This window comes from Canis aureus, chromosome 9, assembly GCF_053574225.1.
Source record: "Canis aureus isolate CA01 chromosome 9, VMU_Caureus_v.1.0, whole genome shotgun sequence".
In the NCBI taxonomy this organism is placed as follows: domain Eukaryota; kingdom Metazoa; phylum Chordata; class Mammalia; order Carnivora; family Canidae; genus Canis; species Canis aureus.
The window spans coordinates 62,635,405-62,654,584 of NC_135619.1; the positions used below are offsets into that span (position 1 = coordinate 62,635,405).

Genomic DNA, 19,180 nt, shown 5'->3' on the forward strand with positions numbered 1-19,180 from the left:
GAAGATTCAGCAGATCTGGACAGCTGCCAAGGAATCAATACAACAAGTGTCTCAGGTGCTTCTTGAGACAAGGCAAGTTTGGGAAACCAAGTTCTATGTAACAATATACATAAGCACTAAAAATGATGAAAAATAAGTACACTTAAATATGAAAAAAAGTTCATAATATCTTAAGTGAAAAGCAGCTTATTTACTAAACATTATATAGTATGATCTTGATTCTATATTAAAATTTTATGCATATAAATATAAATGGGAGGACACACACCAATATTTTTAGGGATTGTTACCCCTAGATGGCAAAAATATGGGTGATTTTGTTTCCTTCTTTGTATGTATAGGCAGTTACTAAATTCTCTGTCATGAGTATGCATTACTTTTAATACCAAATTAAGTTATTAGAACCAAACTCTCCATGATTCCCTTTTCTTTTAAAAAGGGAAGAAAAAGAACAAAGACTATAAAAAAAGAATGTATCAGTTCACATTAACATCACAAAAATACATATTGGCTTACTCTTGTTCTATTTATTATTGTTTTAGAAAGCAAATCTGAATCTAATTACAGTTAAAGCTTCTCAAAGCTTTTAAGAAAAAAAATAAAAACCTTCAAAAGTTTTCAGTAACTTACGCAGTCATGTAGCCATTGACATAATTCTGGTTCAATATGCGGCCCAAGCAGCCTGCGCCCACATCACTATTTAAAGTGCTAAAATCTTCAGAAGACCAAAGTTTCTTCTTAGTCAACTTCGCATCCTTTACTGTATGGGTCCCAGGATAATGAGCTCTAGGAAAACAAAGGGTGGAAATAGGAAAAGGCAGACGTGCCACTTTTATCTATTTGTTGAGTCAATAAACACGTATATCTTCACCAGTGTTTTCTATTTTGAAACAATGGGCAGCTTGTGGGTAGATGTCACACCAACTAGAAGCTTCTGCTTCCCATTCTTGTCTCAGGATGCCCGTTAAGATGCAATAAGCCTACATATACCAACACACAAAATAGGAAGGAAGATCATCAGTGGATGAGATTTCTGTTTCCAGAAACCATAAAATGGATGGAAGCACACTGACAGTTGGAGATGGCAGAGAAGGCCACAGCCTAGAACACCCTAGGAGACAGAATTCAGACTTTCCAGGGGAAGCAGAGAGCTCAGACAGTAGAAAAGAAGGAGTATGAAGGAAGCCAAAAATAAGACTAATGAATCTATTATATAAAGTAGTATTTGCTCCCCCACTCCTACCTACCCCTGAGTAGACACAGAGAAAGACAGCTTGGTATTTATTCCCAGGCAAAAACAAAAAGTCAAAAAACCAAAAACCCAGAGAGTTCTTCCTTGAGTAAAAAGAAGAAACTACCTTGGTTAACTACAAATCACTATCCCAAAGCAGTAGTGGTTAACTCTGGGTTAAGGCAGGATTTGCTACTGGCATCCAGTGAGTGAGCAGAGGCCAGAGAGGCTTCCAAACATCCTACAATGCAAAAGGCAGGTCCTCACCAAAGATTATCCAGTGAAAATATCAAAAGTACAAAGGTTGAGAACTCCTACATTATACCATTATTTAAGAAAAGTCAAAGTATAAATGTATATTTATTATTCTAATAGTAAAACACTACCTCAGTGATGATTTTTTGTCTTTTTTTATGATTTTAGAAGTTACTGACAGTTTTTAAGAAATTTCTAATGTGAAATAGAAAATAGATGGACAGTTAACACAGGAATAAGAGAGTACATTAGCTAAGTAACTTTAGGAACACGAGTGTATACTTTCTAAGACACAATTATTTACAAAAATTTTAATAACAATACAAGCAGAACGATGGGGACTGGATTACATCATAACTCCAAACTTTGCAGTTTGGTGTCATAGTATTCATTACATTAAAACAATTATTTGGGATCCCTGGGTGGCGCAGCGGTTTAGCACCTGCCTTTGGCCCAGGGCGCGATCCTGGAGATCCGGGATCGAATCCCACGTCAGGCTCCCGGTGCATGGAGCCTGCTTCTCCCTCTGCCTATGTCTCTGCCTCTCTCTCTCTCTCTCTCTGTGTGACTATCATAAATAAATGAAAAAAAAAAAAAACAATTATTTATGGGGCGCCTGGGTGACTCAGTAGGTTAAGCGTCTGCCTTCAGCTCAGGTCAGGATCCTAGGTTCCTAGGATGGAGCCCCACTTTGGGCTCCCTGCTCAGTGGGGAGTCAGCTTCTCCCTCTGCCCCTCACCCTGTTCATGCTCACTCGCTCTCTCTTTCTCTCTCAAATAAATAGATAAAATCTTTAAAACAATGATTATGATGACCTATTTTGGTTTTTAATTATTTAATCCCACTTAGGTCATGAATCTTTAAAGAAAAAGTCCTACTTTGGGAATTCATTGTACCTCATGAAGATGAATTAGGGCACAGCATCAATCTGGCATTTCAGGATTTCATGAGAAAGAAAAAATATGAAACCCATAATAGAGGACATAAAAAAGAAGTATTTGAGAAAAATGAGGCACCATCAAGATGTTGTAGCATCACTGAACTCAGCTAAAAATAGGCCTCTAATTCAGTAGTGTAAACATACACTACAGAGACCTCAAAGCAAGCTAACACCTAACAGGGTTAAAAAATTATTACTCTGGCACTACAGTGTCCAACATGTGAAGTCTGTTACTAATCTTTGTAACAATATTTTTAAAATTTTTCCATTTTAGATTCATTCTTATATCCAAGAACTTCATTCTATGATCATGATATTCAGCCACATACTAATATTAAGACTCATCCAGCTGTTACTCAGACAAATGTATGCTTGGTGTATCTCTGCTCAAAATATACTTGTAGAAAAAAGTAAACTTTGCCTGGGGACACCGGGGTGGAATAGTTAAGCGTGCAACTCTCAGTTTTGGCTCAGGTTGTGACCTCAGGATTGTGGGATCAAGCCCATGATAGGCTCTGCACTCAGCCCAGAGTCAGCTTGATACTCTTTCTCCCTCTCCTTCTGCCCCTCCCTGCCCCTGTGTGTGTGTGTGTGTGTCTCTCTCTCACATAAATAAATAAATCTGTTTTTTTTTTTTTTCAAGGAAAAGCCTGGAAAGTAATATGCTATTGTGTTACTAATGATCTCTAGATGTTAGGATTCTGAGTAAGTTCTATCTTAATAGATTTCTACATTTTCCAAATTTGCTATAATCATGGATTATTTTTAGAATCTGAAAAAATATCCCTTTTAAAGTTATATAAACAGGCATTATGTCCCTCATTCAGAAAACATTAACTGTTATGTTAAAACTGAGTGATTATTAAATGATCTGAGCAAAGAAGGGTAAAACTGACACTAAAATCTGGATCTCTCTCAATGTCCAGTCCCACCACTAATTCAACAAAAAATGCAAAGGCTCCTTAAGAATATAATTTTTTATATATGTATAACTAGACAAAACCTATCATTTTACAGCATGATTCTCCAAATTTAAATGACAAATTAAATTAAGATTATTGAAAGTAACCAAAGTTATCCTAACAGAGGAACATGTTCATAATAAAAGAAAATTAGCACTTAAGGACAAAGTGGATCATGGTAGCAACCCAGTTTCTGACAATCACCAATATTCCTCCTAAAACCACACAGATCTACTAAATACAGGAAAGGGAAAACCTACAGACAATATCCTCATCAAGACTAGGTGATGGAATACCCAGGAGTCTTCTTGAAGCATCAGAACTAGCCCAGGATCACCAGATATGATGTGGAAACTGGAAGGGAAATGGGACCAGCAGGCAGTTACTCTGAGTGAAAGCATAAGAGAACAGTGGGTGAAACTGGGAATATCTTCACAGGCTGAAGTCATTCAGTTGGGGGTGAATAAAGTTGGGGGTGAATGGAAAACAGTGAATTCATTAAGAGATCTAATACTGTTGACAGTTTAAACCAAAAGAAATATGAGGTGAGCAATATGTGTATAATTTGAAGTTTTGTAGCAGCTGCATTTAAAAAAAGCAAAAGGGAAATTTTCCTGATATACTTTAACCCAATATTCACCAAATATTGTCATTCAACATGCAATCAACCTAAAAAATTATGAATAGTATTTTACATTTTTAAAAATATCAAATCTTTAAAAGCCAAGGTTTATTTTACATACAACACACCTAAATTCAAATGAGCCACATTTCAATGTCGCATAGTTAACCGTGGCTAGTGGCTACCAGACTGGACAATACAGGTTTAAACCCTTAGCAATTTCAGTAATAGGTAGCAAACAATCCTGTCTGGAGTGGGAGAGCCTCCCTATGAGAATAAGCTACTTGATGAGAATCCAAATTGATTAAGGCAGGAACACTCAGGGTGAGGGAGAGACAACATTCAGGCAGTAGGGAGAACAGGGCCCAGAAGGAGCAGAACCCAGAAAGCCCTGTGACTGCAAAATAAGAACTTACACGGTGCAGGCCAAGTACAACATTAATGGGGCAGAGAGATCCACTCTTCCAACGGAGTTGGCAGCCAAAAAATAATACCTGAACAAAATCTCATTATACCACAATAGCCTAAATTTGGAAACAATTCAAATGACTGTTGACAAAGAACAGATAGAAAAATCATGCCACATTCCTACAACTGAATGCAAAAGAGCAATTAAAATGAACCAAGTCTCTACCTGGCAATATGAGTTAATCTTAAAACTACAATGTTGACCAAAATAATAGATACTCTAAGATGCCACTGAAATAAAATAAAGGTTTTTTTTTAATTTAAAATCAATTAGCCAACATATAGTACATCACTAGTTTCAGATAGAGTTCAGTAGTTCATCAGCTGCACATAACACCCAGTGTTCATCACATCACATGCCCTCTTAATAAAGTTTTTAAACAAGCATAATTAGTTTATGGTGTTAGGGCTAACATCAGTAGTTGCCTTTGGGACCAGGGGAGAAGCTAATGATTAGAAAGATTTCCAAGGGAAGAGCTGCTAAGATACTGATAATTTTTTATTTCTTGACCTCAGTGGTGGTTATGTAGGTACATTCACTTTGTGACAATTCATTATGCCATATTCTTATGATTTATGTACTTTTATGTATGAGTGTATGTGTGTATGTTATACTTTGTTAAAAAATTTTAACAAAATTTTAACAATTTTTAGACAACAGAGGTATATAAAACTAAAATGAGAGAATTATAGAATTATCAGAAAAAAACACATTTTAGAAATGAAGACAAGAAAAAGAAACACAAGATAGGATAGATACTATGGGGGATCCCTGGGTGGCGCAGCGGTTTGGCGCCTGCCTTTGGCCCAGGGCACGATCCTGAAGACCCAGGATCGAATCCCACATCAGGCTCCCGGTGCATGGAGCCTGCTTCTCCCTCTGCCTGTGTCTCTGCCTCTCTCTCTCTGTGACTATCATAAATAAATAAAAATTTATAAAAAAAAAAAAAAAAAAAAAAAAAAAAGGATAGATACTATGGAAAACACAATGAGGAAAATAGAGGATAAAATTAGAGAACCAAACAGAAATAAAGAAATAAAGATGGTTTGAGAAAAATACAGAATAAAGGCAATATTCAAACAAGATCCAAAATGCATAACTGGGTCTCCTAAAAAGAAAACCAAAGTAATGGAGTAGAATAATTATTTAAGTTAAAATTTAAATAAATCTTATTGAAATTAGAAAACACTTAAATACAGATATTGAAAAGGCATATGCTATATACCTGGCAATGGTAAATAGTGTACAACTACTAAGCTTTAAAGTTAAGGAAAAATATTCTTTGGATATACAGGAATTTATAACGAAGAAAAAAGAAGTCTAAACAAGGATAATACACTCTAGAATGGCAGAACCACAAGACCGAAGAGCACTTATAGAACAGAGTCGCTCTATCCTCCCATATACTGTTCTGCACTTTTCTCAAGAAATAAGCATCTTGTTTAAACCACATGAAAACAATTAGAATAATTTAAATGATATCCTAACACATGGAAGCTAGAGATGGAGATGTCTGACATAGTTAGTGATCCAGGAGGCCAGGCTATAATTACAATTATCCCACCATGGAAATAGAACTAATTCATTATACTGGAACATAAAATAAGCACATCTACAAAAGAATATTTGCTATTCTTATAGATAGTTCCATTGACAAATACAAGGTTTTTTTATTATCTCCATTCTGCAAAGATATGGAATTCCAGGAACAAAATAGAATGTCTGCACAAAAATAAGAAATATTGTTTAGAGGCCTCAGACTACAGAGAACATAGTGGTTTAAAGAAAAAGAGTTTATTTTACTTCTATATAATTACCCAAGTTGAGAGTTAAGGTTGGTGGAAGCAGCTCTTAAATCTGCTCTTTGGTCAAATGGAGGCCTCCGATTCTAGCCAGTAGGAAGGAAAAGGGGTAGAAGATAATGTACCTAGGATCCTAGAGTATAAACTCTCAGGTGTTACTTATCAGTTGTGCTCTCATTTCATCACCAGGAACTTAACTGTATTGATATATCTTAACTCCAAAGAATGCAGAGAGTCTTGCCTTGAGCCCACAAAGAATAGGATAGGTTTGGGTAGACCACCAGCAGCTTCTTCTGCATGTGGTTAAGTGAGAGGTCCACGAAGGGGGAAAGAACAAAAAAAGAAAGAAAAGAAGTCTGGCATCAGAATTCCTAGCAGCAACATTTTAAGTAACCAATGGAGTAAATTTTATGATGTTAAAGGATTAAGAATATGTGAGTCAGAGAGTTTTTATGTAGCCAAACTGTCCTTCAAGTATAAAGGCCACAGATAAAGAGTCAATAAACATGTAAGAGATCAAGAAATATCGCCCCCATTAGCACTTCCTGAAAAATATGGTAAATATTAAGCCCTGACACCCAAGAATCTAAAGAAGAAACCAGCAAAAGACTTGAAGGTGAACACTGCATATGCTTAATGGTAGAACTAGACTAACAGAGTAATTTAGTACATAAATGTTGTGTGTTCTGATAATGTGTAACTAATACGGCAAATGCAAAATCGGAGGAGGAGGAAAGAAAATGAAATGTAAACGAAGTTTGCCAATTGCCTGGGAGTTAAAGGTTACAGCTTGCAGCTGACAAATCAAGATAGTAGAAGCTTAAGGTCATGTAAGAATGCAAAGATTAAGATTAAGAAATTCGGGTAATTAAAATTCCATTGTAGGAGCAAGAAAGAGGAAGTTATGAAATAAGTTTCACATTGCTTATAGTAAAATGATACATAAAAACTAAACAGAAAAAGAACTAAGAGTATTAGTATAAACAGTTTCTCAACTTCACTGTGGACATCTTGGCTGAATAATTCATTATTTATTGTGGGGAAGTTATCCTGTGGGAAGGGTATTTAGAAACATCTCTGGCCTCCACCTACCATGCCAGTATCAATCATAAATATTTCCAGGCATTACCAAATGTCCCCTGGGGGGCAAAATTATACCCAGCTGAGAATGACTGGTATAGAAGTATCGTATAAATGCAATCAGTAGAACCAAAAATCAAACCTTGCTAAATAACAAAAAAGATACCTCCTTAAAAAGAGCAAAGAAAACAAATCATATACCAACATATTAGTATATTAGTATATACATAGTGTAAATGATTAAATAACAATACAGAATAGAGTTTATCATTATATCATTAAGTATATATGGTTTCAGTTATATTGTTAAGTATAAATGAGTTTAAATCAATCATTGAAATCTGAAGATTTTTAGAGCAGTGAAAAAAGCAAAACCTAAATCTATGCTATATGCAAGCAACACACCTAGAACAAAATGACCTCGAGAAGTAAAGAATGAAAATGTGGGCAAAGATCAGGCAAATATAAATGAAAAGAAAACAGAAGTCTCTATCTCAGTCACAGGCAAAGCAGAATTCATACCAAGAAGCATAATGAGGCAAAGAATGACATTTTCTAAAGTCAACAGTCACAAAATAACAATGAAGATAAGACATTAATATCTATGAGCAACTTTCAAAAGCACAAACTGCATGAAACTGAAACCCACTAGTGAGAGGAAATTCATGGTCTCAGAAACCCTGGATAGTTCCAGTGAACAAACTAATTAGGATACAGGATACCTAAACAACGCAATCACTAAGGTAGATACTACACACTCAACCCTTATATCGTGATAGAAAATATACTGTAATGTAATAAGACAGATAGAAGCTCCTGGGAAAGGTTTTGAAAAAAAAATTTTAAATACATTCAGCATTAAATGATCACAGCGCAATGAAATGAGAAAATAAAACCGAGCTAAAGCAGCGTTCAAAGAAATATTTGCTGCCATTAGATGCCCACATCAGTAAAGATAAAATGAATTAAACATCCAACACTTTTTCATGAAGACACAGCAAAATCCATACCTTCATTTAAATATTTTTTCCTAGTCAAATAAATTCAAAATCAATACAACTTTGTAAGACCTCAAAGACCTGAGCTATTTATGAAAGTTTTAACAAATAAAGGCAAAAATTATATTCTAATTTCAATATATGAAACGTTTAAATACATCTTACTTTTCTTGCCAAAAATAAATAAATGAGCAAGCCTAAAACTAAACTAATCATTCCTCTGTCAATTTCCAACATGAAACAGGACAGATGGGCAGGTTAAACCAAACTGCAAGGATGAAACCTATAAACTCCCAGACTATGAGATGCTTTACAGGACAAACCATCCGGTTTCTTTGACAAATGAAAGGGAATAAAAAGATGGGGCAGGAACCAAAAAATGAGAAGAGACTTAAATATCCATCAATCACAATGTATGGTGGACCGCGGGGCCTGCGCTACCATGCCGGTCACCGGCAAGAGTTTCCGCCAGCGCCGGGCCGACTCAGAGTCGGAGGAAGATGAGCAGGACTCAGAGGAGGTTCGATTAAAACTGGAAGAGACTCGCGAGGTGCAAAACTTGAGGAAGAGGCCCAACGGGGTGAGTGCTGTGGCCCTGCTGGTAGGAGAGAAGGTACAAGAAGAGACCACCCTAGTGGATGATCCCTTTCAGATGAAGACATCTTCATGGTGGACATGAAGAAACTGAAGGAAAGAGGCAAAGATAAGATCAGTGAAGAGGAAGACCTCCATCTGGGGACGTCATTTTCCGCAGAAACCAACAGAAGGGATGAGGATGCCGACATGATGAAGTACATTGAGACAGAGCTGAAAAAGAGGAAAGGGATTGTGGAACATGAAGAACAGAAAGTCAAGCCGAAGAATGCAGAGGACTGTCTCTACAAACTTCCAGAAAACATCCGTGTTTCCTCAGCAAAGAAGACGGAAGAGATGCTTTCCAACCAGATGCTGAGCGGCATCCCCGAGGTGGACCTGGGCATCGATGCTAAAATAAAAAATATCATTTCCACGGAGGATGCCAAGGCCCGTCTGCTGGCAGAGCAGCAGAACAAGAAGAAAGACAGTGAGACATCTTTCGTGCCCACCAACATAGCCAAGAATTATGTGCAGCACAACCGATTTTATCATAAGGAGCTCAATGTCCCCGTACGGAGAAACAAAGATGAGCCCAAAGCCCGACCCTTGAGAGTGGGTGACACGGAGAAGCCAGAGCCTGAGCGGTCCCCTCCTAACCGCAAGCATCCTGCTAATGAGAAGGCCACTGACGACTATCACTATGAGAAGTTCAAGAAGATGAACAGACGGTACTAAGGGTGGGAGAAGGGAGAAGTTGCAGACTGGGATGTAAATAGTGCTGTCCCTCCCATACTCCCTTGACGAAATGCTTCTTGAACAGAAGTTTGCTTCTGTTCTATTTGCTAGCAGACCATTCCAAAAACAGACTCTTAGTCCTGCTGCTTTCCTGATGGATTTTTCAGGCACTGCATTTATAACCTTTTGAAACAATGTGTAGTTTCCCTATTTGGGGGAAAATTCTATTCTTGTGAGCATTATTAAATCTTGTTTTTAAATATGTTGACTTTCTCTTAATATTGGCCCTGAGTCTGGAGGAAACAGCTGTTCAGAGTGAGATAAACTCTTTAGGTTGTGCTGCTAATTATTATATATGCAATCGTGTCTTCTACTTTCAAATACCTGGAGTTCAGAGATACATCCTTCACTGTTTATGATGGATCCACCTGACAGCAGGAAAATCTAGGATGGGATCAAAGGGACACTGATATTTTTTTACTTTTACAGTCACCTGTTTTCACTAAGAAAGAGAAACAGTTTCTATCATTTTTAGGACTTAAGTATTAAATATGAAATGAAAAAAAAATCACAATGTATGAATCTAAACTGGATCTAGATTCACTCAGATAAAACTATAAAATGACAGTTACAGATATTTGATAGTATCAAAAAACTGTTACATTTTTAGATGTAATAACGGTATTGTTTATGGTAAAAAAAAAAAAAGAATCCTTATCTTAAAAGATACATGGGAAAATGTTTATGGAAGAAATAATATAATGTGTGGGATTTGCTTCAAAATAATGTGGAAGAAGAGAAACTGTAAGCAGATAGAGCTAGGGGTCCCTGGAAAAAGAAAGACAAGCCAAGCTTTCTTGACATGAGAAAAGTCACCTTAGGCCCCCAGCCATCTTGTGATCTATGTGTGAATGGCACTACTTGCCCAAAGCACATTTCTTGCAGAACTTCCTGAGATCTGTTGAAATTGCAGAAGAACAGATCTTAGCAGATAACAATTTTAAGGCAACAAAAAAATTTAAGAACAAACTGCCACTACCAGGCCAGGAGATAACCTAATCATATCAGGGAACAACAAATCAGTTTGTAAATCTTGCAGCGCTGGTTCAAAATTAAGGATTGACCTGACACACACTCTCGAGCTATCTTTGCAGGATCTGAAATGTTTTGAGCACTCAGGTACCAAAATTGATGATGCTGACCCTCGTGACCTGGACTCTGTCACCTTAAGATAACTTCTGCCCCAATTCTATGCAATGCCCCACTGTGAAAGCCCTTTTGTGAATATACGCACCCTTAGCCTAAAGCTTCCCCAGTTTGGTTGTTCGAGGAAACACTGCTTTGGGAAACATTCCCAGGGTTCTCCTTTACTTGTTGCAAGTAAAACCCTTCCTTTTCTTTTTCTTTGGCTTGGTTGTGTCTTTTGGGTCCATAGGCACCAAGTGGCGAACCTAGTTTCAGGCAACAGATGACAGAATGGATAAGTATGCAGATGGAGAACTAACCAGGGAGTCATAGTTGAGGTTGAGTGATGGGAACATGGATATTCATATTATTCTGCCTCCTTTGTGCACATTCAAAATGCTTCACTTAAAAAAAAGGCACATGTTGACCAAGCAATCTTCACTGAATAAAAAACACATTCCACGTGTATGTGTATTCTATTTTTCAAACATTTATATATGTTATCACAATAGACAAAATAAAAATTGACTTAAAAAATACTGCTAGGTGGGGAGTAGAAGAAGGGGGAACTGGAGGAAAGTGGTCAAAAGGTACAAAATTCCAGCTATAAGATAAATAAGTACTAAGGATATAATGTACAGCATGATGACTATAATTAATACTGCTGTGTGGTATATAATAAAATTGTAAGAAAGTAGATCCTAAGAGCTCTCATCATAAGGAAACATTATTTTCCCTTCTCTTTCGACTGTATCTATATGAGAGGATGAACATTAACTAAACCTATCACGGAAATCATCTCATGGTAATCATCTCTTATGTAAATTAAGTCATCATGGCATATACCTTAAACTTACAGAGTAATGTATATCAATTATTTGAGAAATAGATGAGAAAAGTCAAATTTCTCAAATAATTGATATACAATTATATCAATTAAAACTGGAAAAAAATCAGACAAAAAAAATTTACTGGAACTCAGGAAGGCTGAATGGCAGAGCTGGACTAAACAGCAGGGTCAAAGCCACGCTGCTAAGGAAACATGACAAAAGCCATGGTCAGTGACCATGCCATACCATTTACATAAGTGTTCATTTACAGAATAATTCCCAACCTGGGAGGTGTGCCTTTTGTAATTTCCAAAATTTAACTACCCTGTCCCTTAATCTAAGCAAAGTCATGTTTTATTACTCCAAAGGTTAACATAATTTTTGAAAAGCACCAATACATTTCATTGGCATAAAAAGATCCCAAAGTACAGGCGACCCTTTAACAATATGCCAACCCCCCAACCACGTGCATTTGACAACCTGAATATAATCTTGGACTCCCCAAAAACTTAACTACTAATAAATAGCCTGTTGACCAGAAAAGACTGACAATATAAACAACTGATTAACACATATTTTGTTTGTTCTATGTATTATATACTATATTCTTACAATAAAGGAAGCTAGAGAAAAGAAAATATTATCAAGAAAATCACAAGGAAGAAAAATACATTTATACAGTATCATAAAAATTCCACACATAAGTGGACTGGCTTAGTTCATACCTGTGCTGTTCAAGGGTCAACTGTACATACTTTTCAAAGAGGAAGGAATGAAACATCAGTCATACATGCTTTAGTTATATAAATACAAGAAAGCTGCCTCTGAAAATGTGATCAAGTGGGAAGGTAAAGCAAAAACAAAGGTATAGTCAAGTATGGAAAGCCAGCAATCAGAAATTGTTAATCTTTCAAAGCAAAATCTTTCTTTTCTTTTTTTTTTTTTTTTAGGAAAATCTTTCTTACCCTATAACATCAATCACTTTCAAAAGCTCAGAGTCAAGCAACATAGAAGCAGAAATGGGCTCCCAGAGATTGTCACTCGCTATGATTTTCACTCGATCAAGACCTTGATAGTTCAGCATTCTTCTTAACACCTTTAGGAGAGATAAACAGAACGCAGGAAAGTTTACAAACGAGACTTTAGCTATTGAATTACAACCACAATAGCTGAAGTATCTTTGAAAATCAGCATCTTGGATAATACTATCAATGTTATTTCCTCAATAGAAACATGCCTTCTATGGAAAATAAAAGGCATTATTATGAAGATAATCTACTTCATAGGAATGTAAAAAAAAAAAAAAAAAAAAAAGAGGTAAAAATCCTTTCAAGGGATTTTCCCTCTAACTTTAAGGGAATCAAAAACAGATTCATAATAGTAAAAATATAAAAAAACTACCACCACAGCTGCATAGTTTAAAAGAAAAAGGAAACCAGACTAACCAGATTCTATGGTTCCTTCAAATGAACACAACTACAGAGGCACATGTGTAATCACAGGGGAAAAAAAATAAGCTGTGAAATGTCACATCTGGGTAGATACAAGCTCCTCATCTTCACTGTTGATACCCTATCATGAGGCCGTGCCCAGCCTTGGGGTCACACAGAGCGCATGCATTAACTTGGCTTCCACTCTGGGCTCTTGCTGCTCTCATCAGCCTTGTGCTCAAAGAAGCCACACGTTCCACACCAACCCTGTGCTTCCATCGTATACCAGCTCTGCTGCCCCACTTCCCACAGCCCCACAATGCCCCCTCCACCACACTCTCACCACTTCACTGATAATGCATGCAGCCTGGAGGTAAGGTGACTCTGACTTACCCAGCCCTGGCTGCAAGCCACCCCATCAAGTCCCACAGCTACACATGAAAGTGTGCTGTTCCCCTAGTGAACACATCAGCCTACTCAAGGCTCAGTCCCCCCTTGTCTACTCTTTCACTCTTGCACTTCCCCCCAATCCCTTTACATTTAATCATCATTTCTTTGCGGTGTCCTGCCCCTGCCCTAGCAACATGGGGAGTTCCTAACCATCCCATCTTGAAGATTCCAACCACATGTCACCTGCCCTAATCCACCCAGGCAGAAGGGTCATCTCCTCCCTGCCCCTTCTAACAATGCTGCATGGTCATTATTCTGCTAGAGAAATGATGACTGCTCTTTTAGTTGTCCATACAGAGCTCTATAGCCCTCAAATGGGAATTCCTTTGGGCAGCATCAGTATTTTGTATGTCTTCTAAGCATATATGGAATGCCTGACAAACCTGGTGTTGAGTTAATACTTGTTGGTAGAATTAATGAATAAATAAATGAAAGAAATTTAGTGGATATTACCCACCTAAAAACATAATACACTTAAAGAAATTCTTTTAAGAACTGAAACAAAATATAACCACCAAACTATGTTTCTTAGAGGAAACACAAGTCAAATGGAACTGAAAATAAACCAGAGAATACCTCCACCTGAAAAGTTAAAACTGCCACTAGTTTCCCAGGGACAGAAGGGTTATTAGTCTCACTTTTTCCTTTCCTGAAAAACAGCAACAATAGTAGTTACCTCATAAGGGGGCTAGTAAGAACGAAAGGGAGATAAATAACTAGGAAAAGCAACCCAATAAAACACAGGAGCAGGAGTGTCTAGGTGGCGTTAAGCATCTGCCTTCACCTCAGGTCATGATCTCCAGGTGCTGGGATGAAGTCCCACATGGGGCTCCCTGCTCTGTGGGAAGTCTGCTTCTGCTTCTCCTTCTCATTCTCCCTTTCCCCCCTGCTTATGTTCTCTCTCTGCCTTTCTCTCTCTCAAATGAATAAATCAAAAATCTTTAAAGAAAAAGCACACTTGGCAAATGTTAGTTGCTACCTATTTGCTAATAACAGGTAGAAACATATAGAACATTCCAATGTAATAGGCATTCCAAAGAAAATAACAGTGAGGCTATACACTAGATATTCTGATATAAGATGTAAAACTGTACAAAATTTCTGGCCAAAAGAGACTCCATTTTCAAGCTCCATTTTCCTTTGCAACTGATGAACTCCTGAACTGGGCCAGAGGTGGCAACAGTTTTATAAGTAGTTGCTCCTAATATTTCAGCAGAACAACTGGCATTCAGGTCATATGAGGACCCTAAAGTTAATACGTTCCAGGAACAATAAAATAATCAATGAGATAGTAATCAGAAATGGCTTAAATGGTCAGCCCCAAATTAGCAGTGCTTCCTTTTCTCTTCTTTATCTACATCATGTAATTATCCCTTGCCCTCCCCGCAGAAGCAGGACACTTTTTTTGGTTACTTCAGAATCTGTGCTCCCTAAGTTGCAATTCTGACACCACAAATAATGGTCTTTGTTCTTTTTCAGTTTTGCCTCCTTTCCTGTTGACAATGAAAAAAAGAAAAGCTACATTTCTTTAAGTCCTAAAAGTCCAACATGATGCAGTTTTTTTATAACGACTATCATAATTCCATAAATAATGAATTTTAAGATAGGAAAATTCAACACAACTCTTCAGACAAAGGAAATCTGGGGTTCATTAGGAATTACCTATGCTTTAATCAGGAATTTAAATATGATTAAGCTTTTGCCTGAATTTTATGTCACAACTAGCAAAACAAATATCTGTGTTATAAAAAAACACAATGTTCCTACTATACTAATTTCTATGGAACCATAAGGGAATTATTTACTAGTAACTTCAAGATAAAAAGATTTTAAAGTTGTACAGACCTTGATATAATTGATGTCAAATGACCTCTCATTCCAAATCTGTAAAACAGAAAGTCAAAGAGCCTGAATTGAAAGTTGTCAGAAAGTAGACATTACTGTTAAGATGCCACTGCTCTCATTATCTTTCATATCATCTAAAATGCAATGTTCTTTACTTTATGGAATATCCTGTTTTTGCATTTATAGATATTTAGAAGACAACATAACTTTTTTAAATTATTATTTTTTAAATTAGAATATTATTTTTAAAACATATATTTGGAATGTTTGGTGGGTATTTTTCAAATAGTCACTCATTTCCATGATGAGAAACCCTCAAGCAGACTCCACATTGAGCAAGTAGACTGACATGGGGCTCAATCCCAGGATCCAGAGATCACAACCTGAGCTAAAATCAAGAGTTGGATACTTAAATGACTGAGCCCCCCCCCCCAGGCACCCTATTCCAGTGATTTCTAAAACTAGAATATCCATTCAATCATTCAACAAACACTGACAATGTAAGGTGTGCCACGGACTCTGTCAGGCACTGGAGACCCAGCAGACAGGAGTGTTGTAATAATTTTTATAAGATCTGGATCCCTGGGTGACTCAGCGGTTTAGTGCCTGCCTTCAGCCCAGGGCATGATCCTGGAGTCCCTGGATCGAGTCCCACATCAGGCTCTGCATGGAGCCTGCCTCTCCCTCTGCCTGTGTCTCTGTCTCTCTATCTCATGAGTAAATACATAAATTCTTTAAAAATAATAATAATAATTTTTATAAGATCTTACCATCACATTTAAGGCCAATATAAATAAGTACACTGTAGGGACGCTTGAGTGGCTCAGTCGGTTAAGTGGCTGCCTTAAGCTCAGGAGATGACCCGAAGGTCCTGAGATCGAGCCCCATGTTAGGCTGCCCCTCAGTGGGGAATCTGCTTGTCCCTCTCCTCCTCCTCCCCCACTCATACTCTCTCTCTCTCTCTTTTTCTCTAATAAATATACAAAATCTTTTAAAAAAATAAAGTATCCTGTAGAAGTAATTTTTTTAAGCATACACAAGATCACACAATATGCTATATCACAAAGGCAAATTCTTAATGAGGACAGATAAAGGGAAATTGCACAGCTCTCGATGGTTTAGAATCATGAGGGATGAGGTTTTAGAAATGAAAGAGAATTTCCATGACATTAGTTTTGCCGCCGAGAAAACTGTTAATGACACAGATGGCCTAGAGTCCAGGCACTATCACTCACTTTACTCTAGAGATACAGGAAAGTATTTCGTATCAAAGAAGCTCCTCACCACAGCATGTGAGTCTAAAAGAGTGTGAATTACCCACTCTTTACCAGAAACATTTTCTGAGTGTGACTTTACTGTAATAAAATGCTATTTAGATCGAAACCTACATTTAGTTTCACTATAGGTTAAAAATACCCTGACATATGAAAGTTCTCAAATACAAACTAATTTTCGATTAGAATTTGGAGAAAAAAATTTTTTTAAAAAGTATATTCTTGCTCCTGGCTGCCTACAGCCCTTGGCCCATCCTCAGGTCCTCTCTCCTCCTGTGATTTTACAGTTTAATCTATCCCAGTTCCTATCTCTCTCACTAAACTCCTTAAGGACTTATTAATCTTGGTATCCCTAGAATATAACAGTCCCAGTGCCTGCAACATAGGAGGAGCTCAATAATTGTTGGCTAATTGCAAGAACACTTTTTAAATCAGTTTTGACAGATGGCATATTAATAAGCAAACATGTGTGGAGACCACCATGTATTTGTTGTGAGGTTCTGTGAGGTATGGTGCCTCCAGCCTGCCAACAGACCAGCTGGAAAGACGTCATATTTTACATTTTTTCAATCATTAAAAGGCGTTAAATAACAGTTTAAGACAAGGGTAGGCAGATTTTAGCCATCCTGCCAAATCCAGCCTACCCACTATTTGTATTTTTTTACAACCTGAGAGCTGAAATTGGTTTTTATGGTTTTAAATGGTTATGTTTTAAATGGCTATGTAATTACCTACATAATATCCTTCATGTTGCCTTTTGACCCACAAAGTATTTACACTCTAACCCACTAAGAAAAAGTGTGCCACCCCCTGATTTTGGACAACAGAAGATTCATAGAGCAAAATGAAATTAATCATCGGACTGTATGGTAAATATAGTATTCTTGTATGACCAGAGAAACTAGGGAAAGCTTTTAAGGAGAACATGAGCTAGGGTGGTACCAAAAATCAAAAAAAAAAATTTTTAAGAAATAGGCAGAGGGAGAAGCAGGCTCCATGCAGGGAGCCAACATAGGACTCGATCCCGAGTCTCCAGGATCACGCCCTGGGCAGAAGGCAGCACTAAACCACTGAGCCACCGGGGCTGCCCAACCAAAAGTCAAAATTAAAAAAAAAAAAAAAAAAGTTCAGAGAAGGTACACATTTAGCACAGTTTTCAAAAGATGTTAGAATTTGGATGGGCAAAGAGGAGGAATAAAAGGTCACATGTAGTTACTTTGTTATCAGATGCCAATAGAATAAATTAGTCTCATGACACAAAATGGTTGGTCAACAAAATGCCAAAGAATCAAATTACTTTAAGAAATTACAAATAAATGTCCAAAAGTTAATCAGCTTTACATATATTACTAACCCCGATATAATCAATGTCCAAATCATGATAATGCTTGGCACCCACAATCCAGGTCATGATATAGTAGGCAGTCAGCTGAAGATTCACGTAAGGCCAGTTGAAACCTTTTCCTATCCATCCAGGAAATGACCATGGCAACCCTGCAGAAAGGAAAAGGTAAAGGTGGAGTGAGTGTAACAGTGCTGGCACAGTGAAAACAAGGCAAAAGAACTCACGCTAAGCAAAAAGCCAATACAGATCTTACTCAAGATTATATGCCATGCACAAATTCCAAAATCTCTTCCCATTTATGAACTCTGCAACTCCTTAATGATCCCTAAAGTCAGCCTCAATAATTCCAAATGTTCTTTCAAGAAATAAAAACACAAAGGCTCTCTCAAAGATACTTGCCAATAGAAAGAAATGTAACATACAATTTAACTTGACAAGACCACCACCTGCTACAGGGATACTTGATATTCAATTTCTTTCCTCTGAAGTCAAATCAAAGAGTTCTGAAAAGCTTATGCCTAACTTACAGGTTGAGTATAATACAAATTCCTCATTCACTAGTACATCTTCTTAAAACTTAAGGCTTCTTAAAAAACTATTCAGATAATCAAATTCAGCAAAGCTAGTTTGTCATCATATCAATATAAATCCCAATGACTCAACAGGAAAATACATCTTTGCGGTATGATATAGATCAAATAATCCACATTCTTCCAACACTCTATTATTTTTAAGTAAGAAAATGAGAATAGTAGAGAAGCACTAATTACAATTCTAAATCCTGATTCTGTTACTAATATGTTAAAATAAGCTCAACAGTTAAATTCCTCAACTGTTAATATGTATTACCAATCTAACTCACCACTGAAAAAAACCATAATGAACAAAAGAACAAAATGCTTATTTTTCTAAATTTGGGAGGAATGTCTAAGTGTATATCCCATAAGAAATGTGACATTAAAATACTGGAACATTTTATAACAATGAAATGCATTCTACAGAACCACCATGTGTAAGTCTTTGTTAGAACATGATTCAGCATGCCAGATTTTCTACATTTAAATGAGAACTGACCTTGAAAACAGCCCAATGGGTGAGTATGTGCTGAAGTCAATGATGCTTCTTTTTTTTTACTGCTTAAAATATTTCCT

General features: G+C 37.0%; 1 protein-coding gene and 1 pseudogene across 9 annotated transcripts in view; one reads left to right on the forward strand and one right to left on the reverse strand.

The window, feature by feature from the left end:
* Positions 1 to 19,180, reverse strand: part of GALC (galactosylceramidase) — a 58,614-nt gene that overhangs the window by 27,196 nt on the left and 12,238 nt on the right. For all 9 annotated transcript variants that reach the window (XM_077910259.1, XM_077910260.1, XM_077910258.1 and 6 more), the window contains 4 exons: positions 18,039 to 18,178; positions 15,411 to 15,449; positions 12,651 to 12,781; positions 631 to 786 (listed from right to left, as the gene is read on the reverse strand). In XM_077910259.1, coding sequence (XP_077766385.1) covers positions 631 to 786; positions 12,651 to 12,781; positions 15,411 to 15,449; positions 18,039 to 18,178 — 466 coding nt within the window. The remainder of the gene's footprint in view (positions 1 to 630; positions 787 to 12,650; positions 12,782 to 15,410; positions 15,450 to 18,038; positions 18,179 to 19,180) is intronic.
* Positions 8,758 to 10,238, forward strand: LOC144321008 (splicing factor C9orf78 pseudogene; annotated as a pseudogene).